Genomic DNA, 22,403 nt, shown 5'->3' on the forward strand with positions numbered 1-22,403 from the left:
AGACCAGGAAAGCAGGAAAAGCTGGCAGGTGTCCAGCTGGGATATTCAGGGGGCCTGCCCAATCCACTTTAAATCCGCTGCGGTGGTGCTGGCTAATGAAATTTATCTTATTATTGACCAAATTCTACTTTCTCTGCCTCAAAACCAATCTTTGTGACTGCTGTGACTTGTTTTAAATAGCTCTTGGCTTACGAGATCTTTCTTTTTTTATTGAAAAAATTAAAATCATTAAAATTTTGATTAAACCAAATGGACTTTGTTCTCCACTGGAAGCTGTTTACGGAACATCTGTTTTAAATGACTTTAAAACTCAGCCCATTCAACTGTGCAAAATAAAGCAGCGAAATTGCAATATTTGTTATGATTTTAAAAAAATAAATCAGTTTGTACCCCTTTCCACCCGATTTACTCTCCAGATAGAAGCTTAACCCTGCGTGCCCAATGCAGTGGGTTAAATTGACATCTGTCTGGTTTGCACAGCTGGCAAAGACTGGGCAAAGTCATTTAAAACTGCTCTGACAAATTCCTGTTGTCTCAGATGAAAACACATTAGCAAGTAGAGCTTGCAGTGTTGTTGGCATTAAAAGCATGGATCAGATTAGACACCCAAGCTCATGTGTATCCCTGGGACAGCCTGAGCAGGGCTTAAGAGTTTCTCCATACTGGAAACATGTCCCTAAGCGTTTCTTCCAAGATGTTGAAAAGCTGCATCTGCATATCAGAGTACACGAGAAGGCTGTGCAGACAAGCCCCTGCTCGCCTCACTGGCAGTCAATGACGGATTAGAGTGCACCTCTATTCTATGTGGAGCTGGAGGGGTTCCCACAGGTGACCGCATTGCTTTGGCTCCCCAGCTCCCAGCCCAGCTCCCGGCAGCTGCCTGCGTGCGTGTCTATGTCCTGCTTTCTCATAACCTCCCCTGCCTCCTCCTCCTATTTATATATTCATGAAGCAGTAGGGACAGGATAAATAAAAGCTGAGCAAGCCCGAGCAGCAGCACAGGAAGAGGAACTGCTTGCTCTGGCGGGTGCCTCGCTCCGCACCGCTGGGACGGATCCTGCCTCTTTATCTTTGCTGGGACAGAGCCGGCTTGCAAGAGAGATAACTGTTCCCTGCTCTCTGGGGTGGCAGCTGGATGAGCTCTGCATGCAAGGAGAAGGAGGAAAGTTAAAAGTAAGTGAGTCAGTCTCACCAGGGATAAGACAGCACCTTCTAGGATGTTTCCTTAAGTTCAGAGCCAGGCCTGACACGGGGCTGCATCTGCCCTGCTGTGCTCCCAGCAGATTGCTCTGGCAGTGTGCCTTGTCTCCTGGGACCCCCTGATGGGGCTGAGGACAATCTGGTGGACCCGGAGGTGGAGGAGAGGCTGGAAGCAGAAGACACATGCGCAAGCAGGGACTTACTGTGTAATTCACAGGGGACCGTTTCAAAACGTTGAACCTTTCCCCAGCCTGCTTCAGTCTGGAGACATTGGTGTGGAGGGTCACTAAAGCCTGGTGTTAAAGGATTATATTGCAGCTGTGCTTTTTTTGGGAAGGGCAGAGTTCACATGTGCCTGCCTCCTTGCAATCTCTTACTACTCCCATGGTCTCCCTTCTGTCCTCTTTCTTCTGGGGTTGCAAGGAAAGGATGCACCTCTGTCACTGCAGAGGAAACTGTGGGGTATTCTGCCAGTAAATTAGCCCCCGTGATAGCTGAAATATACCATAAAGGTGCAATAAGGTCTTTTCTTGACTGTAGTGGATCAGGATCCAATTAGCCTAAGTAAAAGCTAGAAGCACCTCAAGTGCTATGAACCCTTGCTTCCCTCCCTGGGATGCTAGCAGCACAGCCAGTACTGTGTCACCAGCACCTCTTATTCTGAGGGGACTCCATCCCAGCTTGAAAGTCATAGACCTGACCGCACCAATCCTCCACACCAGGGCTAGACTTTCACCATACTGCAAGTCTGCATGACATGATGCCAGTCTGATCCAAGGAGCATTATCTCATATCCAATCTGCCCACACTCTTGCTGTGTGCAATTAGTATCATGGGGAGTATGCTAATGCATTCTCCTAAATACAGAGGACATCGGTACCTGATTCTCCCCCCAGCACTGAGCATCCAATTACCCACTATTTCTGCAGGATGGACCTGTGGATCATTGCTAAGGTGTCACATTTGGACCTCCACTAATGCTCCATCTTCTCCCCCTGCCTAGGCACAGCTCCAGGATGAAGCATCTGCCTGCTCAAGCCATAAGGCTGGTGTACCTTCTCCTGAATCTGGCTTCCCTTTGCCTTCCCATCCCACTCTGGAAGGACCGGGACTCCCTAATGCAGGAGGAGAAAGCACATCAGACAGGTGGCAATTTGTTGCTGAGTAGGCAGGAACAGCAGCTCAGTACAAAGCTTGTAAACCTCAAGAAGAAGGAGATTGCAACAGCAATAGCTACAGGACAGTTTCCTCCAAGCATGCACTTCTTTCGGGCAAAAGGCCTCATTGAGCAGAGCACGGTGTTCAGCATCTTAAAGCACATGCCAAAAGGTAGGCTTGGCCTAAGGTTTGCTCGTCTTACTCATCCTCCTCTTGCCTTTTGCTTCCTACAGCAGAGCTGGGACAAAGCATGAGATGTGGCAGGCGAGCCTGTGAGAGCTGTAAATTGCACTCACTCCATTCCAGGAAGAGTCCTGCATCTGAGCTTGGGGACAGGGCACAGGGAGAGAGGAAGAGGGGGATGGATTAGATGAATACACATTTCCAGCAATTGTACCATTTGGTATGACTTACAATATGGATCCTCCAGCCTTTGAAGCGTGGAGAAAGGGCAGAGGAAGCAAAGACAACAAGACATCGCAAACATCCATATTTGCTCAGCATGCTCCAGCCAGGGCCTTTTCTTTTTTCACATACACATAATACAGACATGCTATCAAGCTTGTCTTAGCCAAAAATGCTGTACCCCCAGTAAGTCTTTCTGCAGCTGGTTCTGGAAGCCTACTGGAAAGTCTGGGGCATTAGAGGAGGAAGGTTCTACCTCCAATACTGCAAGTTTCTTTACATTTAAATGCAAGTGAAAGCCTGTATTTATTATGATATAAAAACTACTATATCCTCTCACTGTATCTTTCTTAATCAGGCTCTGGTCTGTGCACTTACAGGAGATCTCTGCTCACAAGGGCAAGCGTTTTTCCTTTTGTCTTTAGAAATGTCTTTTGGCTTCCTCAAAATGGGTTGACCACACAGGAAACAGCAGGGTCTGCACCACCCCTAGGTCATTTCTCCCTTGTTGTGCAGCAAGCTGCGTGCTGATGGGCTGTCATGTCCTATACCAAGAGAGCTTCTGTACTCTGCATCACACGGTTTTAAAGGCATTTGGACCATTTTAGGTTAGCTAGAGGTTATGACATTGTCCAGTAACTTCACTGCACCATCCTGTGCATCCTCCAACAAGCAGCTGTAACACAGCAGTATCTGAAAGCCCAGTAGTCCCAGTTGCAGTGGAAAAGGGGGGGGGGGGGGGGGGGGGCGGGGGGGTGGTGTATTTTTAGCCATGGTGAAATAGAAAACAGCTAGGCTGGGTAGCAGGAAGCCTAATGTCTCCTTGTGCCTGAGCTGCTGACAGTTCAGCAGAGAGATAGGGGGTTGAGGTGATCACAGGAGGAAAGCCCAGGTTCTAGCTTCTCCCTCTGCATCTCTAGTTCAGTAAGGAAGAATCCAAACAAGGTGCCTTCTTTAACTAAAGATACGAGACAGTTGCAGTGAACACTGTCAATACTACTGTAACTCTGTACAGTATGCCCACCCTTCCACCCTTCCAGGTGGCCCCTTTTTGACCCAGAGCCCCATGGCCTTGCCCACATGGCTGCCTGGAAACAGGTTGGTGACCTGCTTTGGAAGATCTGGGAATCAGTTTCTCCACAGGAGCATTTTTCACTTGCAAGGGAACATGGATAAGAGCCATGTTTCTCACTTTTCATCTTCTCCCTCCCAGCCTCTGGTGTGGGATGAGGATCCCTGGTTTGCAGCATCCTGATCTGTTACCACAAATGATTCAGATATCATTACTGAATTGAACAGTAAGGAATTGAAAAGTACTCCCCCCTTCACCTCCAATAGGGCATCTTTGATACCAACGAGAAAATCAAACAAAAAAATTAACACTTTTCAATCCAGGAGATGTTAAAATGGGTTACTGGAATTTTTGCAAGAGCCAGAAGTTTTTAGAGACAAGATTGAGAAGGACCTAGTCTTAGAGGCCTCAGCCTTGGTCAGAGGCCCTGGGAATTACTGCTGTTTCAAACACTCTTGTAATATCTGTTGCTGCACACATAGGCAAGAGGATGGCATTGCCAGCGATAGAAGGGTCAGATCTAAGCAGCTGTGGCATGCCCATTCTGTCACACTAGCTCCATTGAGAGCAGCAAACCACAGCATCTTAACAGTCAGACCCTTTGTAGTGAGGGATTCTAGGCTATACAGGCTATATCAGATCAGTCTACTGCAAGTTATAGTCTTGAAGTTTGTCTAATGTCACATACACACCAGTCTTTTGCCTTGTTCTTGCTACTCATGTTTTCCCTTTACCCCTAAGGGCATCAAAGCAATTTTGACTATGAGCCCTCCCCTAGACTAATAAAATACCTATCTGTAAGACTTCAGCTCTCATAGTATCTTCCCTTTACAAAGGTGAAGTTTAGTTCAAGCACCAGAAATGTAAGAAGTCTCTGCAAAAGAGATTTTAGCTAAATGAAAGGATGGGCTGAGGAAGGTGAGCATGCAGAGGGCGTCAGGAAGACTGGCAGTTGCCAACATACTGCACAATAACAGAGCGTCCCAGAGGCCTTTTATGCTGGCCAGCAGCAGATGTACATTGTAAGCGAGCATGCTTTTGATAAGGCATAAAAGTAGATGGTACTCTGCCTCTGAGTGCAATTCCCTGGTGTGTCATGGTCTGGGATTTTGGTGTATGCCAGAGTTTCAAAGAGATTAAAGAAGAGACACAGACTAGATGCAAAAGTTGAGGCAGGGATTCAAACAGCTTAGACACAGAGGCTTGTTTCAGGTCTGCAAGTCAGCTAGCATGCCTTGTAAACTGCTGCCTACTGTGTGAGTTCCTCTTTAAATCAGTGGGGCCTGAGCCAGCTCACAGCAAAGTCTGTCTGAAAGACCTTTAATAACTCAGAGCATTTTCCATCCCAGCGGAGCAGCAGAGCTCCCTATTGATTTCTGCCCTCCCTCCACTCCCAGGGAGCTGTCACACTCTGCCTGCCCTCTGTTTGATGTGGAGGGGGCCACATCCTCCAGCAAGGGAGAGGCAGCGCAGCCGCACAGTCTCTGCTGGGAGAGGTCACTCACAGACATCTAGAAGCATTTCCAGATGCCCTTGAATGGGCAGACTCAAACTACTACCACACTAAACCTTGGTTCCTTCTTCTCAGCTGCTTTGTCTCATTAGAATATTTTTTCATCCCACCAGGTGCTGTCTTACACCTTCATGACCATGCCATCCTGAGCGTGGACTGGCTTGTGTACAATGCCACCTACCTCCCTGACTGCTACATCTGCTTCACCCACACGGGCACCATTCGGTTCCGCTTTTCCAAGCCTCACCCTCCGCACCGAGTGCCAGCCCAGTGCTCCCAGTGGGTTTTGCTGGAGACTTACCGTAAACAGCTGCGCAACGTGACAGAGTTTAATAGCAGGTGAGTGAAGAGGGGCTGTGTAGCCAGCAGGATCATTCTGATCATCCAACTTCCTTGTTTTCTTGCTGCTCTGGAAGCAGGGAACTCCATGTAGGGCTGCATGCATGCAACAAACAGCAACACAAGATACTGAATGTTACAGCATTAAGTACACCGGAGTCAGACACCATCAAAATTGAAGTTTCCTGTGCACCCTCACTCTGGTCCTTTGCACAGACATGCTAAAGACAACAGTTTCAGTAGATTCATGCGAGCTGCCCCTATCTCTCCTCAGCACCCCTGCTGGATGTACTCCCAGCATGGGGTAGGGATGCACGCTGAAAGACCCTATCTCAACCACTGAGATAAGAAGATAAGTAAGCCAGGTAGCTGAGAACCCCAACATCAGAGAAATCTTTTGTAAAACTATTATCTTGATACAGAAGAAGTAGTTGGGCAAACTACATGTTAGTAACTGTGCTAGCATGTAAACCCCCAAATAACCCAAAAGAAAACTCAACCCAACCTCCCCATCCAAATATCACGCTTATTTTCTGAGGACTGTCCTTGAAACTTCACTAGTAGCTACCATGCTAAAGCATGAGGCACTCATTCCCAACAGGACCCTCAGGCACCAGGAACTGTGATTTGCCCTCAGAAAAGGGGTTTGGTCTCAGCCTGGGCATGGGTTGAGCCAGTGAACCCCACACACAGATCCTATGCCTGGTATGTCTCTTCCCCACCCAGCACCCTCCTGGTAGCAGTGCTGCTTCTCTTACAGGAGAGGCCTCCTATAGCTGTCCAGGAGCTCACCCATTAGATGGCTCCCCAAGCATCACTCACTCACTCACTCACTCACTCACTCACTCACTCACTCACTCACTAGCAGGAATTCCCCTCCCTAGAGGCAGCTCCTATTGTAAGTGCTGGCTGCCTTTTATCAGGACCAGGTGTTAGTTGACTGCTCAGCAGCCCCCTACCATTTAATCACTCACAGGTGGGTGGGAAAAGCCTGGATCCCCCCTTCCAGTCAGTGCTGGCAGGAAGAGAGAGCTCTACCTCCCCATCCAAGAGCCACTGATGCTGGGACAAAGCCCTGCCGAAGAAGCTAGGAGGAAGCATGTAGTTCTGTGTGGCACGTAGGGGGCTGGAAGAGCATGCTAAATAATGCATGGAGTCAGACACTGAGTGATGAGGACAGGGGAAAATATTGAGTAGTGGACCATTCAGAGGGCACCACTGTCCACAGTGCTCTGGGGGTTGAGGTCCCATGGGAAAAGTAGCATGGGGTGTCATGTAATTAAAGACAGTATCACCATGCTGACACACGAGGAGAGGGCCGGATAAAGGTGACATGGGTGACCCTAATTATAGCATTTCCTAAGTGAAACTTGATGGATTTTACTGTAGTGCCCTTCAGTGAGGGTGTGTGCTCTTAAATAGAGACCTTTGAACTCTTAGGGAGCTCGTATCCCCTCCACATGGAAGCTGCTTGGGTTCTGTGCCCTACAGATCTGGGAAGAAGGTCAGGTTGGGAAGCTGAGGAGCTGCCAGATCTTTGGCATGGTATTGCTTTCCCTTCCCAACAACAGCAAGAGGCAGGGCAGAGGGAGCCAACTCTCCAGGGCCCCCAGCACTTGTCTCCTATGGGAGGTCCAGAAAAGGAGAAAGTAGTGTCAGACCCTGGGCTTTTGATCTTGCATATCCTGAGGCTCTGCTGCCCTGACATGTGATGGAAGAAATCAGATCCAGTGAGAAGTCGCTTACGTATGTCTTTGAAAGAGAAAACTGGTTTCCCATTATCTCCTTTATACTTCTACTGGGAGTGATAAATAGGGAAAGACCACAGCACCAGCTTTTTTCAACCCCACCTGAAGACCCATAAAGAATGTGCAAGAGACTGGATTTTGAAACAGCTTCATTTCCCTGAAGCCCGATCAACAGCATTTCAAAACTGGCTCAGAAGCAACCCTTTGTTGTATTTGTTTTCAGTTGTATTTCCATAGTGTGACATCCTTTTCTGGCTGAGGCTAGAGGCCACAGCACCCTACATGCCTACAAGGGTGGAGCTGTGCATTATTTGGTATCCTATGTTCCTGTTTGGAAACATGATTTCCTTTCAGAGGCAGTGTTATCACATTCCTCTCTGTTTGTATCAGTTGCCTGACAATGTCTAGTAGCCACAAGTCAGAACAGGAATTCAGAGTGGCAGGCACTACACAGGGGCACAAGACAGACCCTGCTACAAAAGTATCCCCAAAAGCAGAGGGGAAACTGAGGCAGAGACCAATTAAGCGATTTAGTGAATTCCTCAGCAAACGTGTGCCCAGGCCAAGTACAAACTTGGATCTCTCGCATCCTGGGTGCTTAGACTTACTCATTTGAGCATGTTGTCCTTCATTTCTTGCCCTTCTGTGCTCATCACCACAAAATCGCAGAGGAGTCATTGCACATAATGTGCAAAACCACAAACAACGACCACATTGAGGAGCTTCCCCTCCTATTTTCATCTAATCCCTGGGTGCTAGTTCTAGGGGTTAGGAATGTTTTTCGGCCGTCTGGAAATAGGTCTCTAGCCAGGAATAGGCCCCAATCTGTTCTGCTTCTCAGATTCTGGAAACTCTCCCAGTCTCTTGAACATGTGCATCCCAGGCTACCTCTTTCCTGCACTCCTCTTTGCCCTTGAGCACTGACAAGCTGAGAGAAAGCAGATGTCAGAAGAAGGAACGGATGGATAGTTGGGTGATTTCAAGGGAGTATCAAGGGAATATGGCAGCAGGGAAGGGCTCTCATGCAAGACAGGGTGGATCAGCAAACATGAAGGGAACAATGGAAATGTTTCTGAGAGGCTGCACTCTTTCACATTATTGCAATATTGACCAGGAAGGGGTGAGGGAGAGAGGTGTCTGCATTACATTTTGCTGTTTGCATTTTTAGGTACATATGCATACATATACATATGTGCATATGTGTTTTGGAAGGAAGTCTTTTTGTCTGTTTCCCTCAAAAGAAGGCTTAATCATTCCTATTCAAAACACACCTCCTATGGGCCAAGACCCTGGAGTATTCTGTTACTGATGCCAAAAGGATGCTACTATGAGAATCAGGAGAGGCCAGGAGGCAGAGAAACAAAGGGAATGCTGCTTTTAGACTCAAAAGAAAAGAATAATCCTAACTTATTTACTCCACATTACAATATAGAGAATACCAGTATTTCCTCAAGATGCAATGTAATGGCCACTGTCTCTAAAGCAAGAGCATGCCCCTAGATATTAGGGAAACAGCACTGACATTCCAGATATTTGTAAAATACCACTGCAGACCCCTTCCTGACCAGCAGCCCCAGGATTAAGGCCGTGCCCGGCAGCACATCCCCAGTGGCCCAGCGGAGCTCTCTATCACCAGGATGAAGTCATCTGTGAGGGAGATGACACCATGGCCGAGGCTGTGCAGACAACTCCCCTGGGCACTCACGGCTGCCCGGGCTGCCATCACCTTCCCCTCTGTGTCCTCCGACTGCCTTATGTCACAGAAAAATAGGGCAGTGTGTGCACTACAGAGGAAAAAAGAGACTGAAAATCCACCACAGAAACAAAGCACTCTGCTCCCTCTACAAGTCTCCCCTTCGGGAGAACAAGAGGGGGATGAGAAAGAGAGAGAAAACGAATGAACCACATGTGACAGATGTTAGTCACACTATTTAATGCACCACTGGAAGACATTCAGATACTACGGTGATGAGAGGGCTATAATTGCCCATCTAGAACAGAAAAAGAAGCAGGAAAAATAATCCCTTTAAAGACAAGGCAAAAAACCTGCTTGCTTCTGTATCATACAGCCCAAGGAAGCAAGACAGTTATGGGGAAAAAAAACAGGAAAAGAGAAAGCAAAACCACAGTTGAAAATAAATAATCCTTAGCTGGTCATTTTAGCTGTGCCCCTTTGGGCATATGCATTGCAATAGCATTGTTCAGTGCATATATGACATGACATGGAAAGCTATTTGTAGTCTGCACCTGATCACTGGCCCATTCCAGAAAAGAAGCAAAAAATGCATTTATGAAGCTTTGCTTCATCTGCATGAGCTGCTGCTGGCAAAAGCCCCTGAACCCTTAGGAGATTATCCAGTTATCAAGGATGGATCACTATTATGCAATAAATCTTCAACAGTTATAGGGATCAATAATCAGTCTCAAAAGGAAGGGGATTATGAAAAAAAGCACAATTTGATTTATGTGCTTTTAGGAGCAGGGTGGTGTGGGAATTTATTGCTGCTTCTAGCTCAGGAGCACAGGCTAAGTAAACGGCCACAAGTTTGTACAACTAGATTTAAAGTCAGGGAGCGGAGCCCTGTGCACGCTGATTGCTAGAGGAGCTGAGTTCTCACAGGACAAGGGGAGAAAGCAGTGGGAGCCCGACTAACCGCCCATCCTTATCTGAAACGAAGCTGTGCAGGATGGCGAGAACAGGCTTGCACGGTCTTTTTGATCCACGGGGAGGTTTTTCCCTCGGTGCTTGAAGGGATGGTGGGAACAGCCCCACTGGGCTCTTGGCTTTGGGCAGGTGCTCTCTGTCGGTGCGCAGGGCTGGTGAGGAGCTGCCCTTCGGCCAGGAGGGGAGTGGAAAAGTCTCTTTTCCCCAGCTCTTCCCACACAAAACCTCCTCTCCCCTCCCACCAAGTTGCAGCACACCCTTTCCGCTGGCAGCCGGCCTCCACCACAGCTCCGGCGGCTGGATCCAAGCCTTCAGGATGCCCCTGGCTTCTGCATTCCTGGTTTCTAGGGTGATGCTGTGGTTTCTCCCACTGCTGCGTGCTCCCCACTGTCCGCCCCTGCCATGGTCCAGCTCGGTCGCCTTTGGTTGCATGGATTACTGAACAGTAGCTGGGGTTGCCCAGTGTCCTGGGATAATAATGGCACCAAAGCCCCTATTGTAATGCGCAGGAGGGCAGAGCTGAAGTTGCTGTGGAAACCTTAGGTCTGAATTTCCCTGACTGTTAAGCATTTAAAAATCTCATCCTTAACGTAGCACAAGTGTCTCAAATTAACAGAGTGAAGAAGAAATGGAATTGCACCCACTGAAAAAGCGTCCTTAGTGAAAGAGCAGGCTAATGCTGGGGAACCGGGCTCTGTTTTGTGGCCAGGATGGAGGGACTCAAAACGGATGTTTCTGCCTGGGAAGTGTCAGTTTATGAGTTTGGACCAGATCACATTTTACATCTGTAGGAGGAAGGCTTTTAATTCCATCCACAGAAGCCTCCTGGAAGAAGATAGTAAGAGCACAAATCAAACCCACACCACCCATATAACAGAGCAGAACACTACACAAGGATGGGGGCCAAGACATCAAACAAGAAACGTCATTAAAGATCAGTAGCTGTCACTGAGTGGAAACAATATGCTCCAATGAAAGATGAAACATGGTTGAAGGTATTTCTATCTGAACCTGCTTAGCCCCTACCACTAGATAAGCATCAGGCCTGGCCAGGCTAGCAAACCCATGTGCCTGCAAGCAACTGGCTCTGTAGCTTGCTGCAATGGCTTCAGTTTGTCCACCCAGAAATGAAGTTAATCACCCCCATATTGCCATTTAGACTTTGCCACCAGCCTGAGAAATTTATTATGAACTCTTCTTCAGGTGGCCACCAGCAGAGGGATGGGAGCTGGTGCCAGAGGCAAGGCTTCAGGTGGGATGAAGACAATCCGCTTGCCAGAGGACAGCATTGTGGCACAGATCCTTACTCTGTCCAAAATGCAGGCTGTCACCCACAACTAGATAATCTTGAAATTATGGGCTCCTTTAAACTCTGCTTGATAAAACTACCAGCTGCCTCTTCGGATTTCTGAAAAAGGCTTCTACATCAGCTCTATGGAGGAAATATATATGCTTCCTTCCCACTAAGGAAAAGCCAGGATCTGTGATTCTTATCAGGCATTTCCCAGCAGACAATCTGACACAGTCAGCAGCAAGGTAGGCAGGGTATCAGGTGTGTTCCACTGGCAGGGAAAAAGGATTTCTGATTCACAAACATTTTCCCCCTGCTTGTATTTTAGGTGGTGTATTTTGACCAAAAAAAGGTACCAGCGCAAGTTCTAGGCTTAGTAAACGGGTTGATGGTCACCCAGTACATGGTTTCTCCTGGAGACTCAGTCTGCTTTTAGGTGGTAAACAGAAAGTTGTGTGTCATAACTTTTTTACATGCACTGAAGAGGTTTGGGAGAATATGTTGTCTCCAGGAGTAATGTGCTAGTCTGCTTCTGGATTAAGGATACCCCTAGGTAGCAGAGTGCAATTCTTACGATATAGAACCACCATACTTGCTTTTGTAACTCTTTTGTAAAGACAGGTTTTGAACATCTAGTCTTACCTTGCTTGTAACTCAATAGCGTATGACTCTTTACCTGTCAGCTATTATCTGTACCAGCCATTAGAGGAATAAACGTAAGTGGCAGAAAAATTACCTGAATGCTTCCTAGTTGCACCAGTCATTGTTATTCCCATTGTACAGCAGTGCCAACAGGCCCTGAGTTAATAATGGTCCACTGTTGTGGCAGGAATGGCTTTGCACCTTTTCCTGGTCCTGCCCATACAACACATGGCTACTTCAGCACAGACACTGCCCTGCTACACCACAGAGCATGCAGGTGGGAGAGTGTCACGTCTGCAAAGCTTGGTCTCTGACAATAATACATCTCTTGGAGGAAATCTATTTCCTCCTGTACCAAACACCTAACTGCCAGCCAGTGGCTTTTTACATGCTGAAAGCCAACTGTCTTGTTTGTTCTTCTCATTCTTCCTCTTCTCTATACCCTTTTCTACAGCTTGCTGAGAAACTTGACCCTGGTGACAGATGTCCCTGAGCTCACCTATCCTTCTCAGACTTTAATTTGGAAAAGATTTGAAGAAGTCTTTCTCATTGCCTCTGGACTTATCTGCTATGCACCTGTGTTCAAGGCCTATTTCTACCAGGGGCTGCTGGAGCTCTATGAAGATAATGTACAGTATGTTGAGATAAGAGCTATCCTGCCTCCGGTATGTATGTTTTGGCTTCTCTAGTATTCTTTTAAACCCTTATTTCTCCATAACTATTCTCAAGCCCTATCTTGGATTTAGTTCTTGGATGTTTGCATACCTGCCCTTCTAAGGATGTCGGAAAACCTTGATCATATTCAAAGGTCTTTGTTGGAGATTTGCATAGGCAAGGGCTTGAAAGTGGGAGATGCTAAGGAAGACACCTGCTGTGGCAACAGCACTGAACTCCATTGCACAGTCTGACTGGGAGTTGTGTCAAAATCTGGCTGGTTGGGAAGATGTATCTCAAGTTTGTCTGCACCAGAATCACCTGTTCTGTGGCAGCTCTTCTGGAATAATTTCCTGTTTTGACTAGACACTTATTGTGGAATAATTCTGTTACTTTAAATCCACAGCTTATTTAAGAATGATTTCTCTGAATAGGCTAGTAAACCAATAGGCAAAGCACAGTCTTCCACAGTTTGCTGACAACTTAGAATTTTGGCTGTGTATAAACTGCTCCTTTCATTTCCACTAAAATTTGTCAGTAATAGTTCAGGCCTTTCTCCCTGCATGTCACCTGGAGCTGGTCAGGTTGTCCTACAACCCCATGCTGCCCCCATGCCTTCCAAAGCACCAGCAGACCCCACCACCAATCTTTGACTATAAGGGTTCACACATTCCCAGCGCCAATTTAGACGCTGCAGGCACACCTGTTCTCCTGCCCAGCTCCAAGTGGGGCTGCATGGGGGGGAGAGCTCTCTCAGACAGGCAGATATCTTACCAAAACAAACATCAGGGATGCTGCTGCTCCTCACTACACCATCTACTCCATGTTCTTAAAAGCCCATTGGAATGAGGCTGCTGTGCGAGGTCGACCTGGCAGCACCTGATGGACCAGCTAGTGGTGGTGGGTTGTGTATGGGAACACAGGTAGCAGCTTGCTGCTGTCACCACAGTGTCCAGCGGATGAAGCAGCCATGCTGGTGTCCTGCTAGTGACCTGATTCCCAAGCATGCCTGACACCAACTTCCTTAAATCACTGCCCTTGCATGCAACGGCTGGCGAGCTCCAGCCAGCTGCATGTGGATGTCTGTGCCTCCACAGCCACCCCATCAGCAGACAGGCAGATGCTGTGACAAATCTGGAGGCTGATCCCAACAGCTGGGGAGTGGGGCTGCTAACCCTGCCCTGTTGGGGCTTGGGCTGGCCCCATAGCAAAAGAAGGTTCAATGTAAGAGCTGCAGACTGGCACTCTATTGTGCCTGAGGTGAGAAGGGTGTACTGAAAAGAAAAAAAAATAGGAGAGGGAGAAGAACAAAAAGCTTATAAGTATCTTACTTTGCTTGGTGTTGGTCATGAGCCAGCTGCTCTGAACTCAGCCACTCTTGTCTTTGGGGTGGAAAGAGACCTGGAAAGAGAAAATAACAGTAGTGTCAAAATTCCTGTGCCACGAGACAGTACAAGAGCTGACATCCCCCCAGTGTCACATAGGTTTCTGGACCAAGAGTATCTGCAAAGATACAAGTGCATGAGCCTGACTGGAAAATACCCTGCCTTTACTGGCAGTGCTTAGACATGGTTGTAATGCCTTTTGAAGAGAGGCTTGGCAAGGAAGATTTCTTTCCTGTCTAGCCCCTGATGCTGGCTCCAGGTGTGGGAGCCTTCAGAGCCCTTGGGCTTGCTCGCACCCAGCAGCTTAACGTGCTGCGAGGTACAGGCAGCCTGTAGGTACAACCACATTGTGAGGGCTGCAAGGAGCTGCGAGCATGCTGGGTTGCTGGTGCACAAGGGCAGTGCCAGCTAGGCTGGGGCAGGGATGAGAGGGAAGTGAGACGCTTTGAGGTGAGCAGGGTGTGATGGGAATAGCAAAATGCTTGTGTGGCTGGAGATCCTCCACAAGGCTTGGACAACAGCGCTGACTAACTCTGCAAAAGCTTGCCTTGCAGCAAAGCCTGCCAGAAGTGGCCCCTGAGGTAAAGTAAATGAAAGTCAGGATTTAGTGCGTAACAGCAAACACTGTGGAAAAGCCACCCAAACCCAGCTGTGTTTGCAAATTCAGCTGTGTAAAGTCTCATATTCCCATGGGCTGCTGCAGGGGAAAATTCCCTCTGTCTGTGTCTGCACCATGGCTGCTGGTGCCTGCAAGGGGATGCCACAGGGGCTCAGGGGCTTAGCAAGGGGCATCACTGAAAGAGGCAGCACCGGAGGGAAGAAAGAATGTGGAGTGGACCATTTGGAGGGTGGAGAAGAAGGGTGAAAGAGAAAAGAAAGGCAAGAAAGATAAGAGAATAGAATTATTTTAGCCACTGTTTTTAGAGAACTCCAGGCAGGGCCTTTGTGGGTTAGTATCAATCAGGATATACAGGGTCTATACAGGTCAAAAGCCCTGCATACATCCTGGTAGTGAGGAACTCACAAGGCTGATGAGACACAGCATGCCAAAAGGATTGGTTTTCCTAGTTGCAGCCAGAGAACTAGGAAAGCATGGCAAGACTGAACAACTGACTCAAGGTCACAGAGTAAACCTCTGGCAGAGTGGAGCAGCAGTGCAGCCCAGCTGGTAGCTTATGGAGCTCAGCTCTTGCATGCCTTGGAGCTGCCTTGGCTGATAGACTGCTGCCACAAGGCACAGAGAGTGTGTGAGCCGCCAGACAGCTGTACAAGGCACTCCAGCATTTGGTATAGACATGAGTAAGAGGTCATGGTCTCCCCTGGGTATTCAAGGGCACTTGCTTGCCATGTCTGAACATGTAGAAACTTTTTTCTTGCATCACACAGGAAGGAGGAATACCACTCCTTGGTTCTTGCCATCTGGTAAAGGCATCAAGAAGAAAATGTTCCGCACAGATTTAACTGGCTTTTTCTGCCTTGTTGATAGACTGCAGCACATTAGTTCTCCTGAGCTTTTCTTCAGTTCACTTCTCCCACCCTCCAATAAAACACCTCTTCCAACTTCTGCTTGCCATGTACTTCTTGTTCTGCAGGTGTATGAACTGGATGGCACCCTGCATGATAAGTCATGGTCTGTGGCAACCTATCGGGAAGTGACCAAGCAGTTTGTAAAGGAGCACCCTGACTTTATTGGAGCCAAGATTATATTTACAGCACACAGGTAAAGGCTGAGCAGAGCTAAAATGGGGCTGTGCATGGCTGCCTGTGCTACGCCAAAGGTGGTAGCAGGGACAGATGGGTCCAAGCCAGGAGAAGTGAGGCTGAGGTCTGGGCTGAAGTGCCACAGTTGGTTAGCAATGCTTGTCTGTGTCGTCAGACCTGTGGTGTTGACTCCCGAAGCATTCCCTGGCACCTGCAAAAGGCTGAGGATGAGAATTCATCTATATAAGTCTGTGTACGTGCAACGTGAGCTGGGTTAGCTCATGGTGTGCGCTGGAGAGACAAGCATCTGTGAGCCCTGGGTGTGGGAATGAGCAAGGGGAGGGTTCCTTGCATGTGTGCTTGCCCAAGCCATGCGTGCTGTCTTCTGAGCCTGGATGTACTCCCTCTCTCTGTGGAAACTGAAGCAGTGACAGCAGTGCCCGAGTATGGGCACTTGGTATTACAGAGGTCCTCACGGAACCCTGCAAAAGCTGTTCTCCCGGCAGCCTTTGTACGGTATGTTCGTGCTGCTGTTCACAGGCAGGCACAAGGCTGTTCTCCAAGTCAGCCAGATGCCATGAAGTCATGTGAGGTGATTCTGAGCAAATATAACAGACCTCTCATCAGCACTTACTCACTCCAGCTTGGCAGAATGCTGTTTCCAGTTCAGAGCTGGCTTGCCTCTGGCCAGCTTGGGTATAGATGGAGTCTGTCTGCAAAATGCACTATGATGTTTAAATCTGACAAGGCTGGAAGAAATTTAAACTTAAAACTCTCCTGAAATGCAGCTGCTGTCCCACCTCCCAGCAAAACAGTGGAGAAGAAAAAAGTAATTAAACATTTTCTCTCCATGCTGTTATATTCCCTGCTTGGTAGATGGGAAAGCTAGTGAGTCAGACAAACATGCCTCAACTCTAGTGACAGCAGGGTCTAGCCAGGCATTTCCTGGTCATTCAGGGGTTTCCTTTCATAATATCCATTTTCTGCGGCTGTTACTCTCAGCACTTGAAGTTGGTTGTCAGATTCAGGAGCAACTTGCATTTTGGAAATATCCCTGGGGGCCCCATTTCACAACTCAAAGCCAGAGAATGCAGGCCCGTGGGAGTGAGTCTCTGCACTGCTTTCTCTCTCTTGCTCTTTAGGATGCTGAATGTTTCCCAGATTGAAGAAGCCATTGTCACTGCCATGGCACTCAAAGACCGCTTCCCAGACACCCTGGCAGGCTTCGACCTGGTAACTGTATTTCTTCTGCAGCTTCAAGTTAACCCTTAGAGGTGCAATATATATATAATATGGCATATGTTTTATACCAGAGCCAGATCCTCTGCTGCTGTACTGAGATCAGTGTAAATGAATCATAAGTCTTCCAGATAAGGGTTTTGTTGAGAGTACTTGACAACATCCCTTGAAAGAATCATCTCCCTACTCCACACCATTGTAATGTCGGTTCAGTTGGCATCTCAGTGACATAGCTGTAAGTCCCACAATCTTCCAAAGCATGTTCAAAAATACCTCTCCTCTTTCCTCCAGGTTGGCAATGAAGATGAAGGTCATTCCTTATGGGACCTGAAGGATGCTCTGACAATCCCATATTCCCTGGGGGTCAACTTGCCATACTTTTTCCATGCTGGAGAGACTGGTAAGCATGAGGACTCAAGGCTTGTTATTGTTTGCAGATGCAAGAGGTGAAGTCTTGCAAAACACAGAAACAGCAAACCTGGCTGTATCTAAAGTGTGTGTATATATATATATATATATATATATATATCTCACACGTGTATATAATAGTTTCCCCTATGTTTCTCCCCATATCAGCTTGCTGGATGTAGCATTCCTACATGGCACCTCCCATACCTGCTCCCTGCTCTTGACTGTAGGCATCATGTGGCTCAGCATCTCTGACCTGTATGTGACACAGGGTCATGCTGCAAGAGTTATTCTGGTAGCCATTTGCTACTCGGAGCACTGCTCACATCCTATTCAAAGCAGCAGAATTCCTCAACCATTATTTTACATTTTAAGGTGAAGGAATGTCTGAACTGGCCTCAAGCCTTATCTGAATACACTCATCAAAGTAACTGATCATTACATTTCATTCCTAGGGCAACATATGCCTACTGTCAATATATTGTTCAGTCCATATGGGTGGGGTTTATCTTAACCAGGCATGACAGTTGTGCCTAACTTGTGTGTTATGCTTACTGCATGTTGACATATACAGAGAAGATGGCTACACCTGAACTGGTTACCTTAGGTTCCCTTTACAGACACGGACAGTAACAAACACATCTAAGGCATAGTATATCTCATGCTAATGCACAGGCTATTCCCCAGAAATTACTACTTCTCTCCATTGGCTACCAGTGCAGACCAGCATGATTAGCTTAGCTGTAAGAGCAATACTGTGGACATCTAAAGCCAGATGAGATGAGTGGGTAGCTCTGTGCTGGGGAATGTCCTGGGCAGATCTGGATCCCTGTTTCACTGAAAATGCAAAGTGGGAACTCAGAGCATAAGCAACCCTCCCACCTTACAACTGTGATATTTATTAACAAAATCATCTAGCAGTTTTATGAGAAGACTTCTTATCTGAGATGATTTATTTCCTCACAACACTGCAGTAATTCTTATCTGTCTTTGCTCAGACTGGCAGGGCACCTCTGTAGACAATAATGTGCTGGATGCACTGCTACTGAATACCAGTCGGATTGGCCATGGACTTGCCCTCATTAAACATCCAGTAGCCAAAAGTTTGTCTCTGAAGAAGGATATTCCTGTAGAAGTCTGTCCCATCTCCAACCAGGTATGTTGGTCTTGGGCTGGGACAGTGGAATGGGATTTACCATGGTAGCAGGGAGCTGGGGAGCAGCTAAACATTTTGTTGCACCCAGGCTGTCTACGGTTTTTTTTTGCACCACATTACACTGCAGTCTGCTATGTAGATACATGCTGTGCATATAAGAAGGCTGGTAGTGCCAGTCAGCTCACAATCATTTAAATTCCTACCCAGAGGAACCTGGGAAAGCAGTCCTCACTAGTGGAGATGAAGCCCAGAGCCAGGGAGGTGCCTAAAGTGATACAATGGAAAACATTTCAAAGCCAGGAGGGCCAGAGGCTCAGAAGCTGGGATTGTAACTGGAAGTCTTCTGGTTTTGTAGAATTCATAACCAGGGGGAACACTTTTGCAACACATTAGCATGGTACCCATTGTCCCCTAGGTGCAGCAGAAAGGATGCTCTGGGGCAGAGATGTACTAGTGTGAGCCTTGAGGGAGGAACCCTGATACCAGCTCCCAGATGCCCTCACAGTCAAATTGTTACGAATAAGCAGAAGTTACTTATCCCACTGGCCTTGGTTTAAGTGATCAATTTAAGAAACCGATCTCTTTGTGTATTCAGAGGAGACAAATAGGCTTCTCCTGCAGGAGTTTGAAGGAGAACGCCCAGCATGCTCTGAACAGCCCACTGGAGGCTGTCCTCCCTGATGACTACCTGCTGACACAGGCAGCTAGAGCAGTTTGATAAGTGCCACAATACAAGCACAGCTACAGCAATAACCTGATGTGGTGTTACCTCCCACCCTTCCATTCCTAGGTCCTGCTGCTGGTAGCTGATCTGCGGAGCCACCCTGCAGCTGACCTCATGGCTGAAGGGCACCCCATTGTGATCAGCCCCGATGATCCCCCTATTTTTGGGGCAAAAGGAGTCTCCTATGACTTCTACGAGGTGTTCATGGCCATCGGAGGGATGAATGCTGACCTGAGGACCTTAAAACAACTTGCACTCAACTCCATAAAGTAAGTTCCTCACCTCTCTCATCCAGCCACAGTAATGCTAAGGGGGCTATCAGCTTGCTCCCTGGATATCCACTGTATTTGGGGTTTTCCCCCAGAGTCTCCCCTGCCACATGAACTGGGCTTCCATTAATCCGGTCTCCTCTGTCTCCTCCAGGGGTGTGACAAAGGGACCCCAGAGGCTCCTCTGCCTGTGCCCTCGATTGCCTTTCTCTAACTCAGCACCTCAGTTTATTCCCCCTTTTACATCCTTTGTGAACTTGCCTTCAGCACATTGCTCTGGGTAGGGGTGAAGTCTTAGGCCTTTGTATCACTTGTCTATTTCTGCCAAAAATTTGACTTGCTGCAGTGTTTGCCATGGCTTACTGGTGAAACACAGGAAAACAGTCTACCAGCATGTAGCTTGAGTGTGTTTAACCACATTTTCTGTTTATCTGGACAGCTCTGAATGTCTCAAAATAGTTTGGATATGGTGCCCAGGGTCTTTCTGCACATTCTTGTCTGTTTGCCAAATCCTGTGCCAATCCTCATATCACTCCCAAGTCCCTGCAAGGCCAGGGAAGATGACAAATACTCGTTTCCTACCCATCTGGACCAAGCCCAGCCACATCTGAAAGCAGTATTGTCTCTTCTGTATTAGTCACTGGGTGCTACCCAGTGTGTCCAGCTTATGCAGACTGAGCTGTTTGTGCTTATGGTGTAATGGGGCAATGGTTTTAAACTAAGAGAAGGGAGATTAAGGCTGGACGTGAGGAAGAAATTCTTTACAATGAGAGTGGTAAAATAGCGGCACAGGCTGCCCAGAGAGGTGGTGGATGTGCCATCCCTGGATTCAAGGCCAAGCTGGATTCAAGGCCAAGCTAGATTCTGGGCAACCTGATCTAGTTCAGGATGTCCCTGCTCATTGCAGTGGCATTAGACTAGATGACCTTTGAAGGTCCCTTCCAATCCAAGCTGTTCTATGATTCTATGACTTGGTAGCTGTTGATACAGCCTTGTCCCAGCATAAGCCCAGCTGGCAGGAGCTCAAGGCTCTTTACACTGCATTACTCTGTGTCGTGTAGGCATGTCCTGCAAGAGTTAATCTGTTACTGCTTCCTGCCTTTTCATTTTGGTCACTGATCTTGAAATGGCTGTCCCATTGTCTCCTATCTGATACTGACTTTTCTTCTCCTCACAGATACAGTGCCATGCTACCAGATGAGAAAGCCAAGGCCAAAGAGGTCTGGCAGAAAAAATGGGACCAGTTTGTGGCTGACCTCTCTGATAGCTTTTCAAAGGAGCTTTAGAGAGCAGGAGACACATCTCAGAAGGCATTTGGCACATCAGAGCCAGCCAGACTTATTGCTAAGAGGGATGAATGAACCTCAAAGTCTGACCTGGCAATGGGCTTCATGGGCTTAATACTAAGAATGAGCTGCACTATCCTGTAAAAGTCATGGACTGGAGGTAAAAGGGAGCAGTTATAGCAACAGTGAAAGAACACCCTGCTCAAAATAGTCAAAACAGTTAAAAATTGCCAATGACCAAATCCTGACATCCTTATTCAGGAAAAACATGCTTTCTAATTAACATTAGCAGGAGATTGCTAACATGAGGATCTCTGAATTTCGCCTTATTGTTACAAAATGCAGACCTTGTCCGGAAACAGCTAAGACAAACATCCAACCATTTGGGCCACTGATCTTCAGGAGAGCAAGGACTGAAAATGGCTCTTGTTATGTTTAACCCTGGGCCTGCTGCCAAAATAGCACTGCTAGGTCGAAGAACCAGTCACAGGTCTGATGTCTGCTATTTCAGGACCTACCATGGCTGGAAACGAGCTGATGGGACTTGCTCCCAGAACATTTAAGCCTGGTTGTACAGTGATCACAAAGCTCAAAAGAGGTGCCTCAGCTGCTGACAGTTTTTTTTTTACTGCAAAATCTTTTCCTGTCTTCTGGTCACAAGGAAACCAAACCACTTTTCAGCTGAGAAAAAACACCCTGGCTTCCCAGATACAACTTAATTAAAACTGTCCCCTGCACTGAGCCATGTTAATACAGACCTCTGCATTTATAGGAGACACCATTTAATTTCAGGTTATTCATCTACCAGCTTTTTCCACCTTACTCAGAGTGCAAATGCGCCTTTATTCAGCCTGTCAGACATATTTTCATCTTGGTGGAGAACTACCCTCACACTGGATAACTACAGTGTTCTCTTGGACCTTTGTAGTTTTCAGCTCTTTAGCTAAAGGTATTGCAGAAACTACACAATAAATAGTGTCTGAAAAGCAGATTCCCTTTCTTAATATCATCAAAAATGTCAGGAGAAGAACTAGTTGTGGGGAGAAAGAAATCTTAATCAAGGATGATAAATTCAGCAAAATCCTTTGGCACACATAGCGCAAGCACACAGCCAGGATCAGCCAGCAGCTCTCCCTGACTTCAGTACAATTATGCTGGTTTGCATCAGCCAAGGGAGAAATTACAAAAGTTTCTGCAGGAAGACACTCTCCCTCATCTGATCTGCAGGCTTGTGAGGACTGTTGTTTCCTGATCAGACCAGCTTGGGCAAATTTGCTCTCTTCATGTTTGCTGCTAATTGTCTCAAGCTGCCTGGCCATAGTGTTTATTTCCACTGACCTTGGCTAAAACACCTTAAGGAGGAGGCAAGTATACTTACTACAGACCACACTTCACAGGCTGCAAGCTCATCTCTAGTTATCCCAGGGAAAAAAAAAAACAGCAACCACACTACAAACCCTGTAACAAAAAAAAAAAAACAAATAAACCCACAGCAAACCAAAGGCTTCTACATTGCAGAAGCCAGCATCACAAACCACAGGAAGCAGA

General features: G+C 47.3%; 1 protein-coding gene across 1 annotated transcript; it reads left to right on the top strand.

Annotated features, from left to right (window-relative positions):
• The first annotated feature begins 993 nt into the window (after positions 1-993).
• ADA2 (adenosine deaminase 2) lies at positions 994-21,839 on the top strand. The gene is made up of 10 exons (XM_061444679.1): positions 994-1,173; positions 2,204-2,529; positions 5,462-5,687; positions 12,488-12,698; positions 15,665-15,792; positions 16,916-17,006; positions 17,304-17,412; positions 18,419-18,576; positions 19,367-19,569; positions 20,747-21,839. The coding sequence occupies exons 2-10, from the start codon at positions 2,217-2,219 to the stop codon at positions 20,853-20,855; spliced, it is 1,548 nt and encodes a 515-aa protein (XP_061300663.1). The 5' UTR covers positions 994-1,173; positions 2,204-2,216; the 3' UTR covers positions 20,856-21,839.
• The last annotated feature ends 564 nt before the right edge of the window (positions 21,840-22,403 follow it).

This window comes from Pezoporus flaviventris, unplaced genomic scaffold (assembly GCF_033815535.1).
Source record: "Pezoporus flaviventris isolate CSIRO_AGI_PZ_B2104156 unplaced genomic scaffold, CSIRO_AGI_Pfla_v1 ptg000002l, whole genome shotgun sequence".
In the NCBI taxonomy this organism is placed as follows: Eukaryota; Metazoa; Chordata; class Aves; order Psittaciformes; family Psittacidae; genus Pezoporus; species Pezoporus flaviventris.